This window comes from Haemaphysalis longicornis, unplaced genomic scaffold, assembly GCF_048455015.1.
Source record: "Haemaphysalis longicornis isolate Haplotype H1 unplaced genomic scaffold, Haemaphysalis longicornis Haplotype H1 scaffold_8, whole genome shotgun sequence".
Taxonomy (NCBI): domain Eukaryota; kingdom Metazoa; phylum Arthropoda; class Arachnida; order Ixodida; family Ixodidae; genus Haemaphysalis; species Haemaphysalis longicornis.
In genome coordinates this window covers 82,099,002-82,123,887 of record NW_027526445.1, presented here as the reverse complement: position 1 = coordinate 82,123,887, position 24,886 = coordinate 82,099,002, and the positions used below count along the sequence as shown (strand labels likewise).

At 44.8% G+C, this 24,886-nt stretch overlaps 1 protein-coding gene across 1 annotated transcript; it reads left to right on the top strand.

The window, feature by feature from the left end:
- Nucleotides 1-940: 940 nt before the first annotated feature.
- Nucleotides 941-11,798, top strand: LOC144150089 (thrombin inhibitor hemalin). The gene is made up of 5 exons (XM_077681902.1): nucleotides 941-1,099; nucleotides 5,410-5,583; nucleotides 9,263-9,466; nucleotides 10,449-10,497; nucleotides 11,680-11,798. The coding sequence occupies exons 1-4, from the start codon at nucleotides 1,057-1,059 to the stop codon at nucleotides 10,451-10,453; spliced, it is 426 nt and encodes a 141-aa protein (XP_077538028.1). The 5' UTR covers nucleotides 941-1,056; the 3' UTR covers nucleotides 10,454-10,497; nucleotides 11,680-11,798.
- The last annotated feature ends 13,088 nt before the right edge of the window (nucleotides 11,799-24,886 follow it).

Below are 24,886 nucleotides of genomic sequence, written 5' to 3'. Positions count from 1 at the left end.
CGTGGGTTCGGTTCCCAACCGGAAGCATTTTTTCTTCACTTTCTTTGTTTCTTTCAAATTTTTTTTTTATTTTCTTTACATGTTACCTTTTGGAATCTACATTCAAGTTGTAACTCCGTGAAAAATGTGTTAGATTGTGTCCATTTTCAGTAGGTTACCCTTGCTTGTGGCCTATTTTCAAGCACACTGCACGGCACCAGAAACGGGATAAACAATATTCACTGTTAATTTCGTATATTCTGTTTTATGTAAAGCTTTGTTCGTTTGAGCACGAGAACAATATATTGCTGTTATGACAAATGAAGTTGAACATCCAAAATTCGTTTGGTCCATGATTCGATCCCGCGAGCGGTTAACCGGAGCAGATGAGCTACCAACTCAGCTAACCGGGAGCCTACTCGTTTGTAGAGCGAAAGCAAATTCATCAAGAACTTCAAGTCATGGACAGGTGTTAATCAATCAGATTTAGACTATATCCCTAAGGTGGAGTAAGGTTCTGCCAAGTAAAGGTTGACAGCTTTGCTTTGTAGCCCTAATGCTGCATTGAGGTGGATGTCTATCTTCCCTTCACAGAAACGTATTCCACCTTGGGGATTTGCCTAAATGTGGTCGAATAATATTGGCGTTACGTGCGCTACAAGACGTGACAATATTTTTTTGTTTTGCTGTTGGGGAAAAAAGTTATATGTTTAAAAACGGGAGTATCCATCTATGAGAAAGGTTATTGCAGAGATAGGGCTTCTGCACTTCACTTCGCATTACCATGTCTAAAACAAAGACGCCCCTTGGCCGCACATACAGGCCTTGGCACCCTTCCATCAAACCGTGACATCAATATGAGTAGTAGTGGAAGGCATCGCTCCGAACGTCATTCGGCGCCTGCAATAACGGAAAAGCCTATCAGCACCCGCTGTTATCGATTCCTAGAGAATTGGAGCACGTGTGGACAGATTGTGCGCTCCCATTAGGCGAAAATCTCACACCAGTCTTGCTATAAAAGAACGCCATCGCTAATTCACGCAGACAAGTGGACCTCCCAAGTCAGCCAGAAACGCCATGAAGCTGTTCGTCTTTCTAGCCCTCTTCGGCGCTGCCTTTGGTAAGCCCTTAACTTAAAGGGTTATATTTCATTCCCACTCTTCAAGTTTACTTCTGCACTGATGACGAATATATTGGCACGATATATCTTCGATCAGGTTTTCACATGTTAGAAAAGTAAAGAAATTTGCATTTCAAGTAGAACTTGCCGTATTTTCGGTACTACTTTGAAGCACGCATTTGGGAATATTCTGAACGGTATAAGTTCATCTGATGATTTGTAGTAAACAGCTACCCTGATACACAAGTATTTGAGTAGATTGTGAAGAACACTTTTCTGATGAAATATTAATGTATTGTTTTTGCCTGTCTAGCACGCCGCAAACATTTTGAAAATTTCAGGTTTAAGTAATGCTTTTATTCCCAAACAGGACCGTGTATAGGTGTAGTTTAAACTCACGGTGCTGAAACTACTCTCTTTCATTTATACCCTTGAGGCCGAGTATTTCGACCGCTTAAGAAGCTTCCGTGAAAGATCAGATCTACTAAACGGCTGGTCCCACAAAATTCAAGCTCGCATACAATCCTCAAGTTTAAATCAGGTTGTCGGTAATTTTCATCTTTGAGTATATAGTTTTACCCTAGTAAAGATGCTCCTATGAGATTTTGTACTTAAACTTGACGTTTAAGACAATATGCATTTGTTTCATTAAAAAAAATACCTCTGTTGTGGTATTTTAGTGTCTTATTATAAACTTTTGCACCTAGTCATCGTTGTGTATGATTTTAAATAAACTACGCTAAAACTGTATTCAGAAATTTAAATTTGAATATTAACTTGCAAACTTTCCAAATATCTCCAAAGTGTTATACCTACTCTGAACAACACACAACCAGTTTTACACCAGCGCTAGGCGAATATAATAAACGCAAATTTCTAAGTGAAGCAATGTAGACATAGTAGAGGGTTGTGGCCGCTTTAGTTAGTGGGACCAGATGCGTATCATGCTGTCTGGTTGTAATACGAATATAAACAACCTTTCTCAATGATACCGCCAAGAGAACAAAAGGCCTCAGCGAGAAAGGTTGCTTACGCGTCCGTATTGACGCTGTACAAGGGCCAGTAAGTGTTGCGGGTAAGTGCCATAGATCAACAGGCAGCGGTTTCGCCAATCATGTATTGGCGGGGAGACTGTTAGACGCCCTCGCGAAAAAATTTAAGGGAATGACGGTCTTCAATGTCTGCGCAACAATATATATCATTTTTTCTGCACGCAAATATCGGGGTGTTGTAACACCTCTGGCTACGTCTGTGGGTAGAGGCGTGTTATATCGTGTGATCACAACCGTCACTGAGGACAGCTGGCGGTCCGCGCCAATGCAGTTAATATGCAGGAAAGGAGTATAAGAATGCAGCCACAGAAACAAACAACATTACATAAAGTTTATTATTGTAACAAACTGTCCAAACACGTGGCGCCAGAAGCCAGCAGCCCCGAACGCGGAGGCGACACATCGAAGCAATTTAAACTCGTAGATGGGGAAATGGTTTCGCAAGTGAAGAGTTTCAAATGACAAGGGAGAGAAAGCCCCCCCCCTCCCCCCCCAAAAAAAATCGAGGCACAGAATTGCGTCTAAGGTAATCGATTCAAAACACATTGGTTCGCGTTTACTATCCTTGCGGAACGGGTATGTGTCCCCTGGCCAATTTGTTCCCTCAATATCTGCATCGAAAAGGTCTAAAAAAATTCTGTTCGTTTAGTTATTTCATATTGTGTCTTGTTCTCACTGAAGAGACATTTTTACGTGTACAGTGATCTTGGAAATTTAAAAGCTACGAAGTAATATTCTGTATAATTAGCAGGTATACTTTTGAAAATAGCATAGAAAAACACTGACCAAATTATGCTTTAGTAGTGTAGTTACTAAAAGAAATATTTACTACAAACTGATCTTGGACATTCAAAAGCTCTATAGTAATACCATATGTTAGCGACATGACCAAACCTTCGAAGATCTGCCTGCACAAACTTCTGATAAATTCTTAATCCACACTGCTTCACAAAGAACATTCCGATTCAGTTAAACCAAGTTTTGGGAAGAATATCCCCGAATACAGTTTTTATAAGGAAATATGGAGGCTATTTTAGAAAAACGAAGGGTATTTTGTGTTTCTGGTGTGTATTAAATTCTCGTACAACAATCCATGTATTTTAATACCACTCTACGCACAATTTCTGAAGGCTGGCTGAAGTATGACAAACACTTGCAAAGACGCAATTTTTCAGGACGGTATGAGTGCCCTGAAATGTATATGTGATACATCAAGCGCTACACACACTTATACCTCTTACTTACCTGAGTATAGATAGAAAGACGTGCTCATTGAAAATAACAATTTGACCCACGCTGAAAGGCCAGGTTGTAGTTCGCATATAGTGTATTATACTACAAGAAAGCAGTCACAAAGTACGTAAAACCCTCTCTATCGCTCTGTTTACATGAACCTTTTTGTAGGCAACAGTTCTCACAAGAAGGGTAAAGTAGAATATACCATTTCATTTCATTCCCCATAACTTAACGGGGCTCTTTGTGGAAAATAACCGTGCGTATTTTCTGCCACCCGTACGCAACAAGAATGTCGTGCGCCGACGTTTGTGGGCTTATAGAAGAGGCCAGACGGGCATCGAAGATAAGATAAGAAGAATACAAACAAGGGGTTCCGATAAGTCTGCATGCCCACATCCTCTGTGTTCCGCCTATTGTCGCAAAAGAGCGATATCGGCACTTGTTGGTCAAAATGCCCATATCATTTTTGATGAACGTTACAGTTCTCAGACTGCTGTATTGTTTGTCGAACCCCATTATTGGCATTTTGTAGTTCACTACTGAATTCTGGAATCTATTTTCTTTGCAACATTCTTCCGAAGTTCTACAAAACAGTCAAGCTTACTCATTATCAATAACCAGTTAAACGATGCAAACAAACAGTGAAACCTTTTTGTGCAATTATTTCCTTTTTGTGTGTTTTATGAATTCACGAAACAAATCCTGCGTAATTCGTGTGCATTCAGTTGTAATGGTAGCAGGTACGCCTGGAAGTGCAAAAGTCCAGTTCAGGTGCAGGTGATGAGAGGAGGGCGGGGAATATTGTCCGGTTAGTTTATAACCGAAAATGCCACACCGTCAAAGTTAAATATACGCATGCAATGTATTGATTTACGTTGAGGAGTGATAGCTATCAGAATAATTTTACATTTCCATCCGAGCCCGCCTGCAACTTTTTTTTCTATCGGCGCTCCGGTTTGCATAATCACTCTGATACTCTCTTCTGCAACAACAGCTTTCATGCATTGCAACCAAAACGTAGTGGCTGTGCATCAAGTTTTAGGACGGGTAAGCCCCTGATGTTGAATTGCAATTTTCGGCACTGGGCTAAGTTCAACAAATCAGCACATAGGTCAATAAAAGCTCGCTGCATGACAGAATTGCTAGGGCCTCTTGTACCACCAATGGGTTCAACGTTTCGAATAGCCGGTCATGATCAAATGGCATAGTGTTTTCCTTGCGTCACTGCCTTACGAATTCGGCAAACACCAGATATACAATTTCAAGGGCTGTGAGTTAAATAGCATCGGGGACCCTCTCTACTGATCGAACTACGAAAATAAATATTTTATGCGCACCGCGTACAGAGCGCACAGCTGCAACAAAGCAACAATGCCTGCCGGGAGATTTCACATTGCGCTTTAAAAAGTTTGCGCCTCTAATAGGTAGCATATATGCGTAATTAAACGATTATGTTTGGAACATAGGCCGGAAACCATTTGCATTTAAGATGTGAAATTTATATGGATGGGCATGCGTTCTTGTACAACGTCCTGCTAATGTAAATGCCTACTTTGTTAAAATGCCGGCAGCGGCAGAGTTATAATTGTTGAACATCTGATCTTCGAGAAATAAGTTGACACCAACAATGCTGGGCACACGCGCGCCAATACAACACGCTCTCGGGTATAAACAAAACTCTTTTTTGAGCTACACTCTTTCTCAAGAAGAGAGGGGTTTTGGTTTCGAGGTTTAAAAGCAGATGGCAATGTTTTCACAACCTGACGTACAGCGAAACTGCTGGTTTTGGCTTCTACAACGTACATATGATTTGAGACACAAATATAATATGACGGATGAAAAAAGGACATACGATGAACCACTTTACTGAGTTCTGATGTTACCGCAAATAGTTTGCTATGAATGTCAGCGCAACAAAACAGGTTTTATTTCTCCACTATTTGCTCTCTAGTTTCAGGGTATTTTCTGATTTTACATTGTGACTACGCAGTATTATGATTAGAGCATTTCCCTTGTTTTTAGCGCAGCGAAATGGCTTCTGTCGGCTTCCGGCGGAGCCTGGGATCTGCCGGGCGTTTATGCCCCGTTATTACTTTGACGTCGAGAAGGGACAGTGCGAGCAATTCATCTACGGAGGATGCAAAGGAAACGAGAACAACTTCGAGACTCTAAAAGAATGCCAGGACGCCTGTGGTGGTGAGTTTCCCGGTGCTTCATATGAAAATAAAAACGCGCAAATATTTGTTTAGTATATTCTGTAACAAATGAATTTTAAGCTTTTGTTAAAGTACATCTCTTTTATGAACACAGAAATCGATTCCCCAAAAGTTCGTCTGTTTCCGTAGGAGTCTACGTGATCAAGTACAAACTAGAGAATAAATTTAGGCGACTTCCCTAATATTTGTTCGCGGTAAAATTGCGAAATAAAAGAACAGGAACCTGACTTTTTTTAATATACTACGTTAATAATAAATTTCTCATTGATAGGGAATTTGAGGGAGAAAGAAAAACACACGATTGCAGACAATTATTCCTATCCGAATTCCAACCTAATTATTCTAGAGTCAAAGTGTACAAGTAAATGCCTCACTTTTGGTTCGTCACGGCAGGAATATACGCCGCAAATCCATAATTCCGGTTCTGCAATAATAATGAGTTTAAGCAGTGCATCCGCCGTGGAGGCAATAAAAACCGCAAGAAAGAACGTCTGCCAAAGCAGATGCTCCATCTAACGTCTAAGTCTGCACTTTTCTTTGGAAAATTGAAATGTGTATAGTAGGCTCTTATTAGGCAATCAACACGTCTTAAACAAAATTTGCCAAGACAACTACAGCGTCCCACGCGAAGAATGCGCGTCAGCCATTAGCGCAGAAAATTCCGAAAGACGAAATGCGCTATCCGAGCCCCGAAAGATCCCTTCCAAGATGTGCTCACCCTGATTGTCGTATTGCTCCTAAGCTAGATTGTGGTGAAAAAGCAGCAATTTTAGCTACTTTTGCACCACAATTGCGAGGCTAAAAACTAGCATTATTATGTAATTCCGCTCTGTATATTTTCCTAATTCATATGGATGTGCAACACCGTTTGGTACACATATAACGTAATACTGTCGGAAATATGAGAATTTCGTGTTTTCTAGTGAATTTTAAAAATATCATGTTTGCGTTAGCGTCTACACGTGGTGCGCCTGAAATTTTCGTGTTGGCTAGGCCTACCAGCGCGTCCTTAGTAAGGCATGAGTAAACGTTATACCCATATGGGGCAGAAAAACAATACAATGTATTTAAATGGAAGGTTATGACCTCATTGCAACAACTAGTGAAAAATCTATTGCTGAAGCCGTGCCTCGTCAGAGTACCTTACAAAGTTTCTAGATGAGATTGCTCAGCCATTTGTTATTAAGAGTTTTTTTACTAATTCGTTGTTCTCACCGTGAGCAGAGACAAATTGGAAAGGGCCCTAATAGCGAGACAATACTGTCACATTAATACTGTTTTGCAAACACGTAACAAAGATTTTCTTGGCTACGCAGCATCGCTATGTTTTTGTGGATGTAATGGTACAGTTTATAGAATAGAAATTACACCACAAACAAGTTCTGGCGGGCAGAACAAGGCACTTTGACAAATTGTAACTATATAGATAACGAAGGCTTTACGTGTACCCGGTATTATTACGCCCCCCGTTATGCCGGTCTGTAAATTTTTGCTTGTATTTTAAAACAAAAGTCAGAAAGTTCCATACTCTACAAACCGGCGCCTAGCGTGTGGATTACAAAAAAATCTGGGAAAAAGGGTCATATTGAGAAGACTGATAAGCACCCGGAGCTGGTGGTTTTTAGGAGGTTTAACTTAGCTTGTGGTGGGTCTGGCCATATTTTAGGAGGAAGGTGCCAAAAACAGATGCGGTTTTTATGCAATGCGAGGTAAATCGTAGTCTAAAATATCTACTTACGCCCACAATCTAAACTGCGAATATCAGAATCCATGTACACTACAAGTTAGCCTAATCCCGGAGCCAACACCCCCGCTACAGTTTCAAGCCAAATGCTTAGTGCCCCTAATGCAATGATAGTGCAAGAAGATGAGTTTTACGTTGCATCGCGAATGAATCGGGTTTTTCAGCGTTGATAACAAAGAGGGGTTCACTATGATTCCATCCCTTGATTGGGCCTCCACAGCATTTGATCTTTACTCTTTCATAGAAAGGAATAGAAAATTTATGGAAATACCCGTCAAAAGAGTACCCCCTAGGCGGGCCAAAGAGATAGAATACCTGAAGGCACGTAAGAAATTTCAAACGCCAACACCAGTTTAAGTCACCCTGGTAACCACTCGTGTGTTTTTGTACGTCTTCTGCATGCCCATTCATATGTAATTGGGAAGCCGAGCAATATAGAACAAAGCGGCAATAGCGCAAGGTAACGATTCTGATGATATAAGGCATGGAACCTTCGATTCCGACCAGAAGCAGTATATTTTCTTCCCAAATGTCTCCCCACGTTATTTTCCCCCGCCTCTCCAGAATCCGAAAACATCGTGACTTGGGGATGGCCTGATGGTTAGTTTCCCTGTTTCAGGTAGTGCAGTTCTTGGGTTCGGTTGACGGGTTCTTCTTAAGCGCATTTCTTTGGGGCGCACACTTCCAACTTATCGCGGGCTTTTTGCATCCTCGCGAGTTTCTCTCCCGACTTTTGAACACCATTTTCCTATTCTCCACTACGCCGAAAACTATAATTCTTAGCTAACGGTCACCGCAGACAAGGCTCAAGATCAAACAGCTCTGCTGTTAAATTTGCCGAGTGTGGAAAGAAAATAAAGCGGCAACAATATTTGGTGACCCAGGAATCGAGTTCTGAGCTTTGATGAAATAAGTGTCACACCCATCGTGTACTCCACAACTGATACTACGGAACATTTGACAACCCGCCCTGCGAATTTAGGTGTTCCGGTCTTCTATATAAAAAAAATTCTGGAGACATACGTTGACATCTATATTCCTTCTGCCCTGCAAGCTGGATGCGCAAGAAAAATGTTTACGCTAAAGGATTATATGTATAACAGACTACTAGTATTTTTTTGTCTCTCAGTAGTATACCAAAAAAAAACAGCGGCGCACCAAAAAGAACATGACGACGATGGGCTGACATTCCGATAATTTCGTCGGTAGTTTTGTTCAGGCATACACCCGATTTGGAGATTTAGCAGGAATCTGCAGTTTTCAGAGGTTGATGCGTCCGCTTGACATAACTATAGTAACAATTTATTCATTTTAGCCCCTAATTGACACCTGAATTATACGAAAGCTAAGTATCTGGTGTACACAGGCCAAGCCAAACTCAGACTTCAGGGAACGGGGGCTTGTTCTATACTTATTGAAACAAAAGGGATCATACCCAAACACGGCCAACTAGGAAAAATGCCTCTCAAACAGACTTTGGCCAAAAGACGAGGAAACACAATTGATAAAGAAAGGGAGCTACGGCGCAGTGGTAAAGAATCCGTTGGTAAGTACCACCGAGAATCCGCCTTCAAAACGCTTGAGCTGATTCAGTTTCGCTTGAAGTCTGTTTATTTGCCTATGTTTCTTGCAGTATATTTCGTTGAACGCTATGCAAGCGTGGATTTATTTATAGTTCAATTGCATTGTCCACTCAAACTTAAATTTCAATGCTTACTCAGGCAAATTAACTCAGTGCCAGCTATCAGTACCAGATTTGTGCTCCCAGAAAGTTCGGCGGTCCCAACCAGTGTTTTTTCAAATGTAATAGTTCGGGGGACCGATAGTGCCGTATGTTCAAATGTGCAATGTTTGATTGATTGTTTCACATGAGAATTGTAATTCATCCGTTTTTTCCATAAATTTTTATTCGCAGAACCCGAGAGGGCGAGCGACTTCGAGAAGGCCGACTTTGAAACCGGCTGCAAGGCAGCTCCTGAAACCGGACTTTGCAAGGCTAGCTTTGAGCGCTGGTTCTTCAATGCCGCCTCGGGCGAGTGCGAGGAGTTTATTTATGGCGGTTGCGGTGGCAACGACAACAACTATGAGAACAAGGAGGAATGCGAGTTCGCCTGCAAATGTGCGTTTAAAACGTTTGATTCTATAGTTAACGTCTCCCTCTAAGATAACTCCTTTGTAGTTTTTTAAAACGCGATAGTATCACAAAACGTGTAGCCTTCGTCTGAACTGACACTCTCCAGATGCACCAGAGTTGTTTCTTCGTGGGAAACTTGTTTTTAAACTCCGGCCGTGACTCCTGCCAGCGCAGCTCGGTGGTAAAAAAGGAGGTCCCCCTTATACTTGAGGTCCTTAAACATTAAAAAGCAGCAGACGGGGAAGTGAATGAAATCCGCCTTCTTGGGCTCGGGTGCACAACTGCCAAGTCATTCTGCTAAAGCCAGGGGGGGGGTGAAGGAGCTATTCGCAGGTATAAGCAAGTTTTGCCAGGCTTTCATCTCAATTACCAAGGCACCCGACAATTTACCGAAATTAGGATAGAAACGCTGCACAAGAGAAGCCATGACTAAGAACGGCAACCTTATGTGAACACGTAAATGAGATAAATTATCTTTTAGCCACTTTACCGCACTACTGAATGAAAGCGCTAGCCTGACTGTACTTATGCTATCGCATATATGAAAACAGCCATCCTGCAAAGAAGCAACAACGTGAATTTTTACGTTATTGTCGTCTTTAGAACCTTTCAAAAGTTATTTAGTTGACAACAGGGTAAAAGTATGTATGATAAAAGTATGTCACACTCAATAAGTATCGGCGCTTCAATAACGCATCTTTCGCTCTACCGCTGAGATGTCATGCGAGACATATCAAGTCACGGCTTCTCAGGCTTCGACCTTTTTGTTGCCGCTTCGGGCACAAAGTTAAGCAGTAAAGTAGCATTACATTTCGCATTACACAACCTCTTCAGCGCTCCTTTTCATCAATACGTACACTGCCCCTTTGTTGAATCTATACCGTTTTCACTTGTGCTAAGAAGTACTTGTGTTACCAAATACGGAAAAATATGAAGATTAACCAATTTTTTTGTGCTTTTATTCCAGATTGACTTACTTTGTACACTCCTACAAGCGCAATGGCAGCGTTGTGAACGTAAGGAAGCATGCATTATACTTCTTATGTAGTATTCCTTGTGGCAAAAACTTACTTTTGGGGTGCGTGTGCGCGGGTGTTACGTAAAATGGCGTATGTAATAATTTTCTTTCCCCTTTATTTTTGTGCTCGTAACACCATTTCGAAAATGTGAAGGTGTTTGGCTTTTTCTTCTCGTCACAAATAGGAACATAATATTTTATATACTAACGTTGCTTTCTGGAAAAGAATATATATCAATTGAGGAAAAAGCAAAGAATTTGGAAGGTTCCCCAGAAGCTGCAAAAATAAACGTTGTCATCAAAAGCATTGAGCTGTTCGCAACTTCTCCAAAAAATGCTTAGTCAGAGACATTAAAATTTTAAAATGCAGAACAAATATTTATTATGGTTTTCAGCTCGGGTAACATTCCTGCCGACGTGAAAATGTGGGCTTTAGCTAGATATGAACGTATTTACAGTTATTTCACCAAATCCTGAAGAGCCACTTTTCTGCAAGCCTCAAATATTACCCTATTCTCCAATTCTTCTATCTTTAGATTGCGTAGCATCACATATAATGTGGTAAAACGATTTACAATTGCACTAAAATATTGATAAATCAAGACCACGAAATCAAAGAGGTTACCACCTGCTCCGAAAACCATATTCTAGGACGGCGCTTATACAATCTACCGCATGGACAGAAAACGACGATATCTGGCCTTGTGTATACTTTCCCTTTTTTCTTAGAAAAAGTTTTCTTTAAGGCAACAGTTCGCGTCGTGTGGGGCTGATATGGTGAGAATGGGTAATCATCCCGGAGAAAAACAGATGCGTTAGATGCTTTGTTAATGTCTGGGTATTGTTGTGGTCAAAACTAAAATTTTCTTTTTTACAGCATCTTTAAGCGCCAACAAATACTGAAAGTAGATCAGTCCTATAAGAAATTACTTATTTAATGTTTATTCTATGCCCGATAATGGTAAAATATTTCTTTTGAGTTCCACACGTAGTTTTCAGTCCGGGGCTAATTTGAAACAGCGTCTAATAGCAATCAGTAATTGGCAACAGTATTTATAAGCTGAAATCTCGTACCACGGTCCACATGCAGGGACAAAAACACCAACGGGGGTTTACACAAAGACTATAAATTAGCAAAGATTTCTACAGAAAAGTTTTAATTTTTCTTGTTGTTTTTCAGGAAGGACAGCAGACGGAATACAGGATATGTGCATGCCGCAGAAAAAAAAAAGACTTTTTTCTTAACATCTGCAAGATCAATGAGAACGTGTCAACCACAAATAAAATATTAAAAAGAAATCTGTGGAGTTGTTTGTGTAGTTCAAAGAAATTATTTGAAGTTATGGTAAGGTGGATTCAAAGTATACCCTTAACGTAGCTTGGGACCTCTGGATACCAGAAGCATATACATTCAACCTCAATCAATAATGCAGACATTATGAAACAATGTAAAAGAAGTGATAACTGGGTTAGTTAGTAATGCATTTGGGACATCTTGCATTTGATATAATGCAATAGTCAGAACATTAAAACAAATTCAGGAAATTGCACCATGTATGGCCACAGCGAATGACAAGCTAGTTTTGAAGTAAAAATATTAAGCAAAAATTACACAATAACTATGCCACGACGAAGGATGGTAAATAAAATTCCAGAGCTAAATACAAGCACTACAATAGATGCGCTTCTTAGATATAGTTGCTGACTACAGCATCAGAAGATTTTGATTGAAAAGAAGTCAGCTAGGCTAGAGGCACTGAATAGTAAAAAAGACACATTAACCTATTTGCATTACAATTGGCGTGTATTTGCGAAGTACGTCAGCGGAAGTGAAGAGGATTAGCTCGTAAATCTTGCTACGTAATGTTTAGTATCTAAGTACCCAACTACTAGGGTCCGTAGCCATTATATTTGATAACGCCGCGTGCAAAAGAGAGAGTTCTCGGGAGCGTGGGTTATACTTTTGTTAACTTTCAAAAATATAATAAAGACCTTCTCTACTTCGCTTTTAATAAAGAAGCCTTTTTGGAAGAGTGTTCATTGTTATTTCACATCTTAATTTCATGAGAGTGAATCGGAGATATAAGATCGCATTTGTAGGTAGTCATTGACAACGCTACATTCCTTTAGTAATTCTTCGGCAGATTGGAGGCCGGGTAAGCAGATTTTTATTAGGTGTGTTCCACAAAACTAGGACTCCCTGTTTTCAGATTATTCCAAACAAACACAAAAAACACTCGCTAGTGAAATTTCAGATAATTCGGATGGATCCGGTGAATAGCGAATTTATTGCACATCGCAGAAAAATTTACGATCAAATTAGGGAATTCACGATATCCGGAAAGAGTTTCCACAGTGGCAGTTCGCAAATTTACGCGATAAGTACGAATGGCCAGCGGTCCCACAAGAACCTTTTTGGTCATCTTCCAAGGCCAATACACTAGCCTAAACGAGGGTTGTCTGCCGTAAGATATGCCGGCCCGTATAAGGAATTGCAATCTTCCAGAGCAACGATAGAAGGATATTATAATTCCCCTTTGTGTTTAGGGGTTCACACTGGTCGCCTTCCCGTGGGTTCTCACGCCGTCCTGAGTACTCACGCTGTACGTATTGCTAGCACAAATGTTGAACGTGCATCTTGTATTCTTAGATTATTAAATCAAAAGTACCGTGCTGCGATCATCCTCCAACATCCCGTAAAACACACAAGTGTGTATTCAAACAATCCTTAAGGTTGGAATAGGAGACAGCAAGACATTTTTTATATACTTTGCCTGCCAAAGTGCAAACAACCATCCATATTTCTGGGCTCCTACCATCAACACACTATGCAAACCACCTATCACGGTTGGAAAGAAAGCGGCATGTTCTGTATTTTACTATTTTTGCCCGTTTATGTCCATATATTTCTGCATGTCATTCAAACCTTTTAGGCAAACATTTGCCCTAAACGTTCAGAGGCTGTCGTGTTCACAGATTTGGCTGAATTTCACTTCATTTATTATAACTGAAAGGACCGAAGGCGTTACAGAAGGTAGTGGCGTTAATACATAATACAAACACACAAAAGGATACCAAACACAGAAAATTCGAAAAACAAAAGAAAACAAAAACGCGGATTAACGAAAGTGTTTGTCTATAGCATTTCTATATGCAGACAAATCGCTTAACCTATCAATGGAGGGGGAGAGGTAGTTCCATTCATTGGTGATTTTTGAAATAAATGATTTTAACAATAAATTCGAGCGGTACTCTGGAACGAACGATTTATGAAGGTGCTTAGTTCGCGACGATATATATGAAGGCGGAGAGAAATGTTGACTTCATAATTCCAGAATGTAATAGTAAATTCTGTGCATTAGTACTAATGGTGCTAGTTTCCTACGGTGTAAGGGGAGGGGAAGGTGTAAGGTAGGCTTTATTGATGTTACACTTGTTGTCCTTAAGTTGTTAGCAATATTAAAACGCGCACTACGATTTTGAACAAGCTCTATCGCATTTTTTTGGTGTTTTACTCCAGGGTCCTAGATAGAAGAGGCATATTCATGCTTAGGGTGTATTAGTGTTTTGTAAATTAGTAGCTTTACGTTGCCTTGGCCAAAGAAAAAACGCAATGGAGGTAACCAAGCGTGCGGTTTGCTTTGTTAGTGATATGGTTAATGTGTGTTGGCCAGGAAAGGTTATAGGTTATGTAGACGCCTAAGTATTTATAAGAGGTGACCTCTTCGAGTACAGAGTTCATAATGTGATTATTGGGAAAGTTAGGCCGAGCAGTACTGCGGGAAATTCTCGTTAATTTGAACTTTTGACTGTGAGACTCATCTTCGAAGTATCACAACAGGTATAAATATTCTCTAAATCAGTCTAATGTTATTGTCACAATTTGATGATATTGCACCGTAAATGGAACAATTTTCAAGTGAGTTTTGTTATTGTGGTTGTTACAGAGTTAGGTAATTGATTATTATAGATAAGAAAAAAGCAAAGGTACAGGAACAGAGCCTTGGGGAGTCTCGGGGGTGACAGGACAAAGCGCATAACTAAATTGTTAGCAGAGAGAAAATGTGTTCGGTCTGACAAAAAGTTTTCAATTTACAGTATCATATTACGGTTAATGTTGAGGGAACCTACTATAGGACAACGTAAAAGGTGAGAAACCAGATCAAATGCTTTGGAGAAGTCGAACAAAAGGGTGTGAAAGAGGGAATATAGACCGCCGTCACGTGGGTTTGAACGTGACCCGTAGAAACAGCCGCCTCCGTCAATTCGGTCGGGCAGCCGCTTCTCCAATTGTGATATCTCATAAATGCCGCACACGAATGTTCAAAAGCAGGATAAATGTCTCAGAAATCACACGCCGCGCCAACCTGTCGCAATGTATCTCGGCAAAATCAATGCCATATTTTAATAGCGAAGTCGATTTTGTTGCGTTTTTTTTGCTTTCAGCGTTTAAAGACCTTTTCAAGTGTAATACGATTAATGACACTAGCTTTGTTTTCCACTCATAATGCAGGACTCAGTCACTGTAATTTTGTCATCAAATGGCGTCAGGAAATACTGGAAAAAGGCGAGAAATCAGGTCGGTTTTTTTCCCCCCTTTTGTTTGTCTCCTGGTAGACACACAGAATAAAAAACTGTAACAAACCAGGAACAGAGAAGATATCAGTTCTTCCACTCGTTCGTAAAGGAGTCGCAAGAGAACGTTAGCTAGAGCTTTATTCTATGTGGTTGGAAGAAGTGGCAGTTCCTTTTCGTCGTTACAGACACATCTATAAAAAGCCGACGGGAATCTTTACATAGCACTACTTCAGTACGAAAGGTTTATGAAACTGGGCAGAACGTTGAAGTGTTCTTGGGGACATATTTTCATATCTATTAAAAATATTTTCATTAAGACAAGTTGCAATCGTTTTTTCAAGCCACTAAATCTTCGTAAACACTAATGTATTGACACCAGACAACAAGATTTCAAGATTTACGGCTTTGCGGCAAAATAATAAATGTGAAAAGTAAAAAGTCGATGTGGTAGTCTATTTATGACAGCGGTCAATCTCCGTATATATAAGTTTAAAGACACCTACAATGAATTGGCAGATACAATCTATTCACGAGATAAAGAATACGAACTTAATATTTTGTTTTCTACGCAACGGGTAGACGGGCGTACATCTACCACCGCTCGAGTGTAGCTATATACAGCTTTACTGTAAACGTACTATATTGTCACGAAGCCAAGGACGACGCAGTTGTCTTGCAGGAGAAACAAGTTTATTGGAGCGAACTTTTGCTCCCCTAACAACTCAAAAGAATACAGAGGCGGCGAAGCAGCGGTCAACAAAGTGACTTGCGTCAGCGAGCGTCGCAGAATCGAATGCTCCGGCGTCCGCACTGCAGGCTTTTTATCTTTCGGCGCGCGTGGTTCTCGAAACGTCGATTCACATCGAGAACATAGTAGATCCAAGAAGATTATTCTGGGCTGTTCACGTTAGATCGGAATCACGACAGATAACACATGCGGCACAGAAAGAAAGAATGGAACACGCGCTTCCCTTGGCGCAGAGATAACACAGACCGGCGCAGCCGGGCGGTAAAAGCAAAACACAAATAAACAAACCCAATGTATGGTTCGCGGCATTACCCCCCCTCTAAGAGTGCATCGACCCGATGCTAACATAAGCGACAGTCCACACAATTGAAAATAAAAGTTCGTCATCGTCCGTAGAAAGGTTTTAAGCGAACCACGTGGACGACTTCAGGCCGCGTGCGTCGTCGTGATGTGCCGGAGTCACCATCGGGGATCACTTCGTAGGTAAGTTGGCCAACACGTCGTAGAATCTTGTAGGGTCCAAAATACCGTCGCAGGAGCTTCTCACTGAGTCCGCGTCGTCGGATGGGAGTCCAAACCCACACACAATCCCCTGGTTGGTACTCGGCGTCTCGGCGTCGGAGGTTGTAGCGGCCCGCATCCACCAGCTGCTGGTCCGTTATACGAACTCGAGCGAGCTGGCGGGCCTCCTCCGCACGTTGAAGATATCCGTGGACGTCGGCGTTGAGGTCGTCGTCTTCTACGTGCGGAAGCATGGCGTCGAGCATCGTAGTTGGCCTTCTACCGTAGACAAGCTCGAACGGCGTCAGCTGCGTCGTCTCCTGGATAGCCGTGTTGTACGCAAACGTGACATACGGGAGCACTTCGTCCCAAGTCTTATGTTCAACGTCAACGCACATTGACAGCATATCTGCGATTGTCTTGTTCAGACGTTCTGTTAGTCCGTTCGTTTGGGGGTGGTACGCCGTCGTTCTTCGGTGATCCGTGTTGCTGTAGCGTAATACTCCTTGCATCAGCTCCGCAGTAAATGCCGTTCCGCGGTAGGTGATTAGGACTTCCGGGGCTCCATGTCGCAGCACAACTTGGCTTATAAAGAACTTTGCCAGTTCTTGTGCAGTCCCCCTCGGAAGAGCGGCGGTCTCTGCGTAGCGCGTCATGTAGTCTGTCGCTACGACAATCCACTTGTTCTGTGATCGTGACGTAGGGAACGGGCCTAAAAGGTCCATTCCAATCTGTTGAAATGGTCTCGATGGGACGGCGATCGGTTGCAGAAGTCCGGCGGGTCTTGTCGGCGGCGTTTTTCGTCGCTGGCAGTCACGGCAGCTCCGGACGTAGTGGGTGACGCCAGAGGTAAGGCCGGGCCAGTAGTACCTCGCCTTGATTTTTCCAATAGTGCGGGCTGTGCCGAGATGTCCGGAAGACGGGTCGTCGTGGCACGCTTCCAAAATTTCGTCACGAAGGTCCGCGGGGATGACGAGAAGGTAATTCGCTCTTGTTCCGGGGCTGAAATTCTTCTTCACGAGGACGGAGTTTCTCAGGCTGAATGCTTGTAAGCTGCGTTTGAAGGTCCTAGGAACGGCAACGTTGCATCCCTCGAGGTACTCGATTATGACGCGTAAGTCGGGGTCGGCACGCTGCTGGGCGGCTAGGTCGCTCTCCGTCACGATCCCGAAGAACGCGCTGTCTTCGTCAGCGTCTTGTGGTGGTGGGTCGACGGGGGCGCGGGACAGGCAGTCGGCGTCGGAGTGTTTCCTGCCGGATTTATAAACGACTGTAACGTCGAACTCCTGCAGGCGCAAGCTCCACCGCCCAAGACGGCCAGAGGGGTCCTTCAAATTGGCGAGCCAACACAGCGCATGGTGGTCTGTTACAACCTTGAATGGCCTTCCATACACGTATGGGCGAAATTTTGAAATCGCCCATATAATAGCCAGGCACTCTTTCTCAGAGGCAGAATAGTTTTTCTCCTCCTTCGACAGACCACGGCTGGCATAGGCGATTACCCTTTCGCAGCCGCTTTGCTTTTGGACAAGGATGGCACCCAAGCCTATATCACTGGCGTCCGTGTGCATTTCCGTTTCGGCATTTTCGTCGAAATGAGCGAGCACGGGCGGTCTTTGCAGGGGTTTTTGCAGCTCGCAGAATGCTTTTTCTTGGTCGTTTTCCCAGCTAAAAGGGGTGCTATCTTTCGTCAAGCGCGTGAGTGGCTCGGCAATGCGTGCGAAGTTTGCGACGAAGCGCCGGTAGTATGCGCACAGCCCGAGAAATCTTCGCACGCCCTTCTTGTCTTTCGGCCTTGGGAAGTTCGCAATGGCTGAAGTTTTTGCCGGGTCAGGTAGGACTCCCGCGGCGTTGACGACGTGGCCCAAGAACGTGAGTTCCCCGTATGCGAAACGGCACTTTTCAGGCTTCAGTGTCAACCCCGACGTACGAATCGCCTCGAGTACAGACTCCCACCTTGCAAGGTGTTCGTCGAAAGTCCGGGCGAATACCACTACGTCGTCGAGGTATACGAGGCAGGTGTGCCACTTAAGGCCAGCTAGCACAGTGTCCATGACTCTTTGAAACGTCGCTGGTGCTGTGCACAGCCCAAACGGCATCACCTTGAACTCGTATAGGCCGTCTGGGGTTATAAATGCAGTCTTCTCTCGGTCTCTCTCGTCCACTTCAATTTGCCAGTAGCCGGTCTTCAGGTCCATCGATGAGAAGTACTTTGCGTGGCAGAGGTGGTCGAGGGCGTCGTCGATTCGGGGGAGGGGGTACACGTCCTTTTTCGTGATTTTGTTCAGTCGCTGGTAGTCAACACAAAACCTTAATGTGCCGTCTTTTTTCTTTACGAGTACGACGGGCGCAGCCCAGGGGCTTTTCGAGGGCTGTATAATGTCGTCGCTGAGCATGTCGTCGACTTGAGTCCGGATGGCTTCCCGTTCGTGTGAAGAGACGCGGTACGGTGACTGTCGGGTGGGTCGGGCTCCATCTTCGGTTATTATTCGGTGCTTCGCTAGAGGGGTCTGACGTAGTTTTGCGCTCGACGAAAAACATTCGCTATAGCGACGCAGCAAAGCCAATAACTTGTTCCGTTATTCTTGCGGTAGCGCCGGATTCACGTCGAAAGGCTGCGGGAGCTTGAAGGTTTCAACGGGTGTGCGCTCAAAGTCGGCGAGCGCGATCACGTCACTTGCTTCTTGCGCTTCTTCGAGGAATGCAATTGCCGCGCCCTTGTTTAAATGCTGGTACTCCTCGGTGAAATTCGTAACCAAAATGTGGGATTGGTGTTCCTTGAAGCGCGCAATGCCTCTTGCGACCGACACACCACGGTTGAGAAGCGCCCTTTGATCGGTGTCTACGATAGCGTCGACGTCAGGAGCAGCATCTTCACACTAGACTGCGACCATCAAGCTTGCGCGGGGTGGCAGGGTGACGTGATCATCGGCGATCCTTACAGCTGCACGGATTTCGGGGTTCGATTCCGGCGTCATGCAGTGGTCGGAGGAAAAAGTTATCGACTTCGTCTGCAGATCGATTATTGCGCCGTTGTCCGTCAAAAAGTCCATTCCGAGAATTACGTCGCGGGAGCAGTTGGGCAAAACGACGAACACCGCAGGGTACGTCGTGCCGTCTATGGTGACGCGCGAAGTGCACGTTCCACTTGGCGTCACGAGGTGGCCTCCTGCTGTGCGTATGTGCGGACCGTCCCATCTGGTCATAACTTTCTTCAGTTTAGACGCAAATGGTCCGCTCAACACGGAGTAGTCGGCTCCCGTGTCTACGAGGGCGACTACATCAAAGCCGTCGATGGACACCTTGACGTCGGATGCCGCCTTCCTCGAGTTCCGGGTGCGTCGGGGCGTCGCATCTCGGCTTGTGCGTGTTGACGGTCGGGCACTGTGCGTCGTCGTTGTCATCGTCTTCTCAGCGGACGTCTCGGTCCGGTCGGGTGCGCGTCGCGGCGTATAGCTGTCGTCGTGTACGGGAGTCTCGTCAGGTCTGGGTCGGGTCGTCGGGATGAGGGCATGTTGTGAGTCACTGTCTTCCGCGAGTCGTTGCGTCGTTGGAGGGTTTTCATTTTTCCGCGATCGTGCAACTTTACCTCCAGAAGTTGCATCTTTTAGTTTCCCCCGCGTGGGCTGGGGGACCTTCCACATGAGAACTCAGCATTGCTACGGCGGTTCGGCGACTGGTATGGGTAGGGTGACGGCGAACGGTTGAAACGGGCTGGTCGACGGCTGGTGTTGGACAGGTACTCTTCGATCTCCGATGGGCGCTGGCCAGTTCGGGGGCGGGGTGCGTCGACGGAGAACCCTCGCAAACCGAGCCTCCTGTAGGGGCAGCGACGGTAGACGTGGTCGGCCTCTCCACAGTGGTAGCACAGCGGACGATTGTCGGACGTTCGCCACACGTCGGTCTTCCTTGGGGCAGGGGGTTGCGCCGCAGGTGTTCGGGCCGGCGAGAGGGGACGACGGTACGGAGCCTCGTGACGATAGGGTGCAGGTGGGCGAGGGCGATGTACAGCAGCCGCGTAGGTCATGGCTTGCGGCTCGCGAGGTGCTACTGGCGTCGTTGAAGTTCCCAGCGCTTGCTGCACTTCTTCTCTAATGACGTCGGTAAGAGAAGCGACTTGTGGTTGCGGCGGCGTCGGGAGCAGTTTCCGCAGCTCCTCCCTCACTATTTCGCGGATAGTGTCGCGTAGTGAGTCGGAGTTGATAGCGCTGGCACCAAGCGTCTCCGGAACCAGCGCATTGATTGGGCGGTCGTACTGCCTCGTTCGGATTTCGAGCGTCTTCTCCATCGCGGCGGCCTCAGACGCGAATTCGGACACGGTCTTGGGGGGTTGCGAACAAGGCACGCGAAGAACTCTTGCTTCACACCTCGCATCAGAAACCGTAGTTTCTTTTCTTCCGTCATTCCTGGGTCCGCACGGCGGAAAAGTCGCTTCATTTCCTAGACGAAGATTACGACTCCTTCGTTCGGGTGTTGCGTTCGAGTTTCCAGTAAAATCGCAGCTCGTTCTTTTCTCACCACGGTCGTGAAGGTCTTAAGGAACTCGCTTTTGAATTGCGTCCAGTCGGTCAAGGCGCTCTCGTGGTTTTCAAACCAAGTTCGGGCTGCATCCTCCAAGTAAAAGAAAACATGCCGGAAGGTTTCTTCATCGTCCCACCTGTTGAAGATCCGCAGGCGCTCCAGCTTCTCCAACCATTCCTCTGGATCTTCAGCGGGGGCTCCCCGGAACGATGGCGGTTCCCGGGGCTGCTGCAGCATGATTGGCGACGTTGTTTCTTGTACCATGGTGTTGGTTGCAGCGTTCCTTTTCTTGGGCCCTTCTGGCATCAAACCGAACTCTGGCGGTAAATCTTGCAGGCGGGGGCTGGCTCTTGTTGGACTGGCTTGGCGGCTTTTCGAGGTTGTAGTGGGCATGAAGGGTGCGTACCCCGCACTTCCACCAGATGTCACGAAGCCAAGGACGACGCAGTTGTCTTGCAGGAGAAACAAGTTTATTGGAGCGAACTTGTGCTCCCCTAACAACTCAAAAGAATACAGAGGCGGCGAAGCAGCGGTCAACAAAGTGACTTGCGTCAGCGAGCGTCGCAGAATCGAATGCTCCGGCGTCCGCACTGCAGGCTTTTTATCTTTCGGCGCGCGTGGTTCTCGAAACGTCGATTCACATCGAGAACATAGTAGATCCAAGAAGATTATTCTGGGCTGTTCACGTTAGATCGGAATCACGACAGATAACACATGCGGCACAGAAAGAAAGAATGGAACACGCGCTTCCCTTGGCGCAGAGATAACACAGACCGGCGCCGCCGGGCGGTAAAAGCAAAACACAAATAAACAAACCCAATGTATGGTTCGCGGCAATATGGATGGGAAATTCGATAGGGGAAATATGCAGAGAGCTAATGTGTCTGCTTATTATCAAGCGAAGAGAATACTCTTCACTTTTAGATGCGACGCATCTAATTCACTCGCCTTGTCCCTGCATCCATCCGGCGTTGTTGTCGGCGTTGTCGGCATCCACCCCACCCCATTCTCCTCGCCGCGCCAGCTGCGCTCTCCGCCGCTCACCCCTCTCCTCTCCGATAGCGAACACTCTCTCGCGAGGGGCATTCGATTGGATTCGATTAACTTGGCTTGGCTTGGTTTGGCTTCGATTGGATTGAATTGGATTATATTTGATTTGAACTCTGCGATGCTTCGCATCACCTCAGGGTTCCCCTCGGGAAGATGGTGTAATTTTTTTTTATTTAAGCTTCGTGTAGGATCCTTAAATGTTCAAAATGTAATAAGCCTCGGGGCAGAGCAGACAATACTGTGGTTCCTTCCTTTCTACCGCCTTGAGGGCGCATAGGCCAGCAGCTTTAAATTTGCCATATTTATTTACTAACTCTGATGAGCGCAGCGCCCGCCGACTGCCTCTGTAGAATTTTTTGCATATTTAAACACAAAGCACGTCTCGATTTCTTGTGTCCCTTGTATGCGTCTTTATTCCTATTTTTTGCCAGATGCTTGTGTTGACTTAGGGAATTTTAAACACCACCGCGTGTATCGCTCATCTCCATCCACATTTTAGGTTTTATACGTAAGTCCCCTTCAGTTTGAGAATATATTTATGACTATAGCATGCCAGATGTTCATACGTTCGACCTTGACCAAAATATATTCCAAATTGCAAAGATAATAGTTTTACTTGCGGTGCGTGGCGTGAAGGTAAGCTACAGGCAAGCGTCCCGGCAATTCGCCCTTCCCTCAGGAAACCTATTTTAGCCCTACTTTGGGTCTTGTCCCCGGGGTTTTCTCTGGTGTACCCCGAAGGCAACCTCTGTTTGCAACAAGGTCTCCAATTGGCCACATCTTCCTTCTAAGGCAGCATTCTCCTGTAATTACGATGAGCATCCTTTTTGAGACGTCTTTGAGGGATTCCTGTTGCTGTGCTTGCCACACACTCTACATTACTTTGTCTCAATAACGAGGGTACGCCTAGTGGTGAGTGAGAGGTAGAGAATATCGGGTGCCCGAGTGTATCTCTACTCCTGGCACAGGTTTGAAATTGACGGAACGTGATTTAGGGCGATTTCTTTTTTGAGTAGTGGGGTAAAGGGAGTATTTCGCTTGGGATGTGGGAGAGCTTGGGATGTGGGAGCTTGGGATGTTGGAGAATTTTGTTGTAAGTCTCTAGGCGGTAGCCATCGATAATAGGTGGAACCGGGTCGGGGGAAATGGCGTGATTTTATTATTCGGGGTGCGTCACTTGTCGCTTCATTATGTGCCACTTGCACTGACGAGATTCTAATTATTTTGGCACTCATCCGAGAATACGTTAAGGGTCCATTTAGGGCGAATGCGTTGCCGGTAGACCCTCGGGGGTGCCAAGAATATGTTGGCAAGTTCACAAATACTTCCGGGTAGTGCGCCACAAGATGACGTAAGGGAGAGTGCCAGCGGTATATCTTATGCTGCTGTTTGTGTTGGAATTAACAGGTACAGCCAAGTCTTCCTACGCACGTATATTATGTAGAGGATGAAAATTTGAGCAATCCGTTTGAATCCACCAAAGATCACGCGGGAATTCACTACCCTGAGCTCATATTTTTTTGCTGTGGGTTGCTTGGCACAATGATCGCTTTTTTTTTTGTGACTGTGCTGCGGGAGAAACAGTAAGGTTCATTGCTGACACAATACCAATCAGCGCAAAAGACATATTTCCGCTATAACGTTTTGAAATTGGCACCATGCCTCTTTTTTATTTCTTTTTGTATTTGTGAGCAGGCTATGTTTCGTTTTCGAACGTTCAGTGAATGGACGGTCATACTGGGATTCGGCATTGATGGGGAAAGGTGTATCATGTGCGGTTGCCGGGTGACTCTGTCTCCTTCCTACCGGATGTCTGAAAACTGATTACATTCAGCCATTAACAAGGTAGACGTACCAGCGCGGCTGCTGAGTGGCTAAGGCGTTGCTCTGCTGAGCACGAGGTAACAGGTTCGGTTCCCGGCCGTGCAGCCGCTTTTCGTATGGAGTCGGAAAGCAAAAACGCCCCTGCGTACGAGGTTTTGGCGCACGTTAAAGGGACACACAAGTGATTTGTAAACATTGCATGATTTCTTGCGCGAATTGTAGTCCGCAGCCCATAAGGCATTCTTCGATCACTAGGAGTGCGTTAACGCGAATTTATTTATTAGAGCAATCAATTACAAAATGGTTTCCTCCTCTCTGCATCCCCGCCAGTTTTCTGCGGCGTTTACAGGAGAGGTCAGGAGGAAATGACTTGACTTGACTGCGCTATTGCAGGGATCACCGATCTTTTGACGTAGTCAGTCGGACCAGCGTTAAGTTGTCCGGCCGCCGACGGGTGGCCGCAGTTCGTTCGCTCAGTTGAAACTAAGCCACGGCACGTTTGTTAATGGAAGAATTTGTCTTTCTTTTCTCTGTAAGTTTTTACAATGCATCTAGCTCCAAGTCCAGGTCGCTTCACACAAGCGCTGCACAGGCGCACATGCGACGCTTCCCTGATTGATACTCTAGTACGAAAATCGAAGGCGACTTGACGGCGGAAGAAGAGTCAACGGAGTCAATATAGGTACTAGGGACACAAAATTACTGAAACCTATAGCGTACAGCATAAAACTAGGGAGCAGGAAGCACTTTTATGCGCAGGGAATGGTCAGCAGCACGACGACTGTCTAACAGTGAGATTCTTTGGCAATTTGGGGGAGGCGCACTCCACGAGCTCTATCAACAAATAGAAACATACGCTGCTTTAAATTCTTAAAATAAATAAAAGTATAAACTGGCTATCCAATATATACCTTATAATTCCCAAGCCGGCAGTGCTGGATCATGGCCGAGTGGTCGGGAGCGCTGGGTTGGTTATTTTGCAAGTCGCAATTTTCGAATTTTTTAGTTTTCGGCCGATGTTTTCTGTAATGAGTGCAACATTTTTGGGACATTACGTTCACTACTCCACAAATGAGTTTGCAGTATGTGTGCAGACTGACACGGACGCGATAGGGAATTCTTGCTGGCGTGCTGTTGCCATAAACACGGACTGCTTCTGGGCAGT

What these genes read in the sequence shown, in the direction of transcription:
- LOC144150089 (XM_077681902.1), top strand. Translation starts at nt 1,057, where the DNA reads ATGAAGCTGTTCGTCTTTCTAGCCCTCTTCGGCGCTGCCTTTG. An exon ending in CCTCTTCGGCGCTGCCTTTG is followed by an intron (nt 1,100 to 5,409) that starts GTAAGCCCTTAA and finishes CCTTGTTTTTAG; the next exon opens with CGCAGCGAAATGGCTTCTGT. An exon ending in ATGCCAGGACGCCTGTGGTG is followed by an intron (nt 5,584 to 9,262) that starts GTGAGTTTCCCG and finishes TTTTATTCGCAG; the next exon opens with AACCCGAGAGGGCGAGCGAC.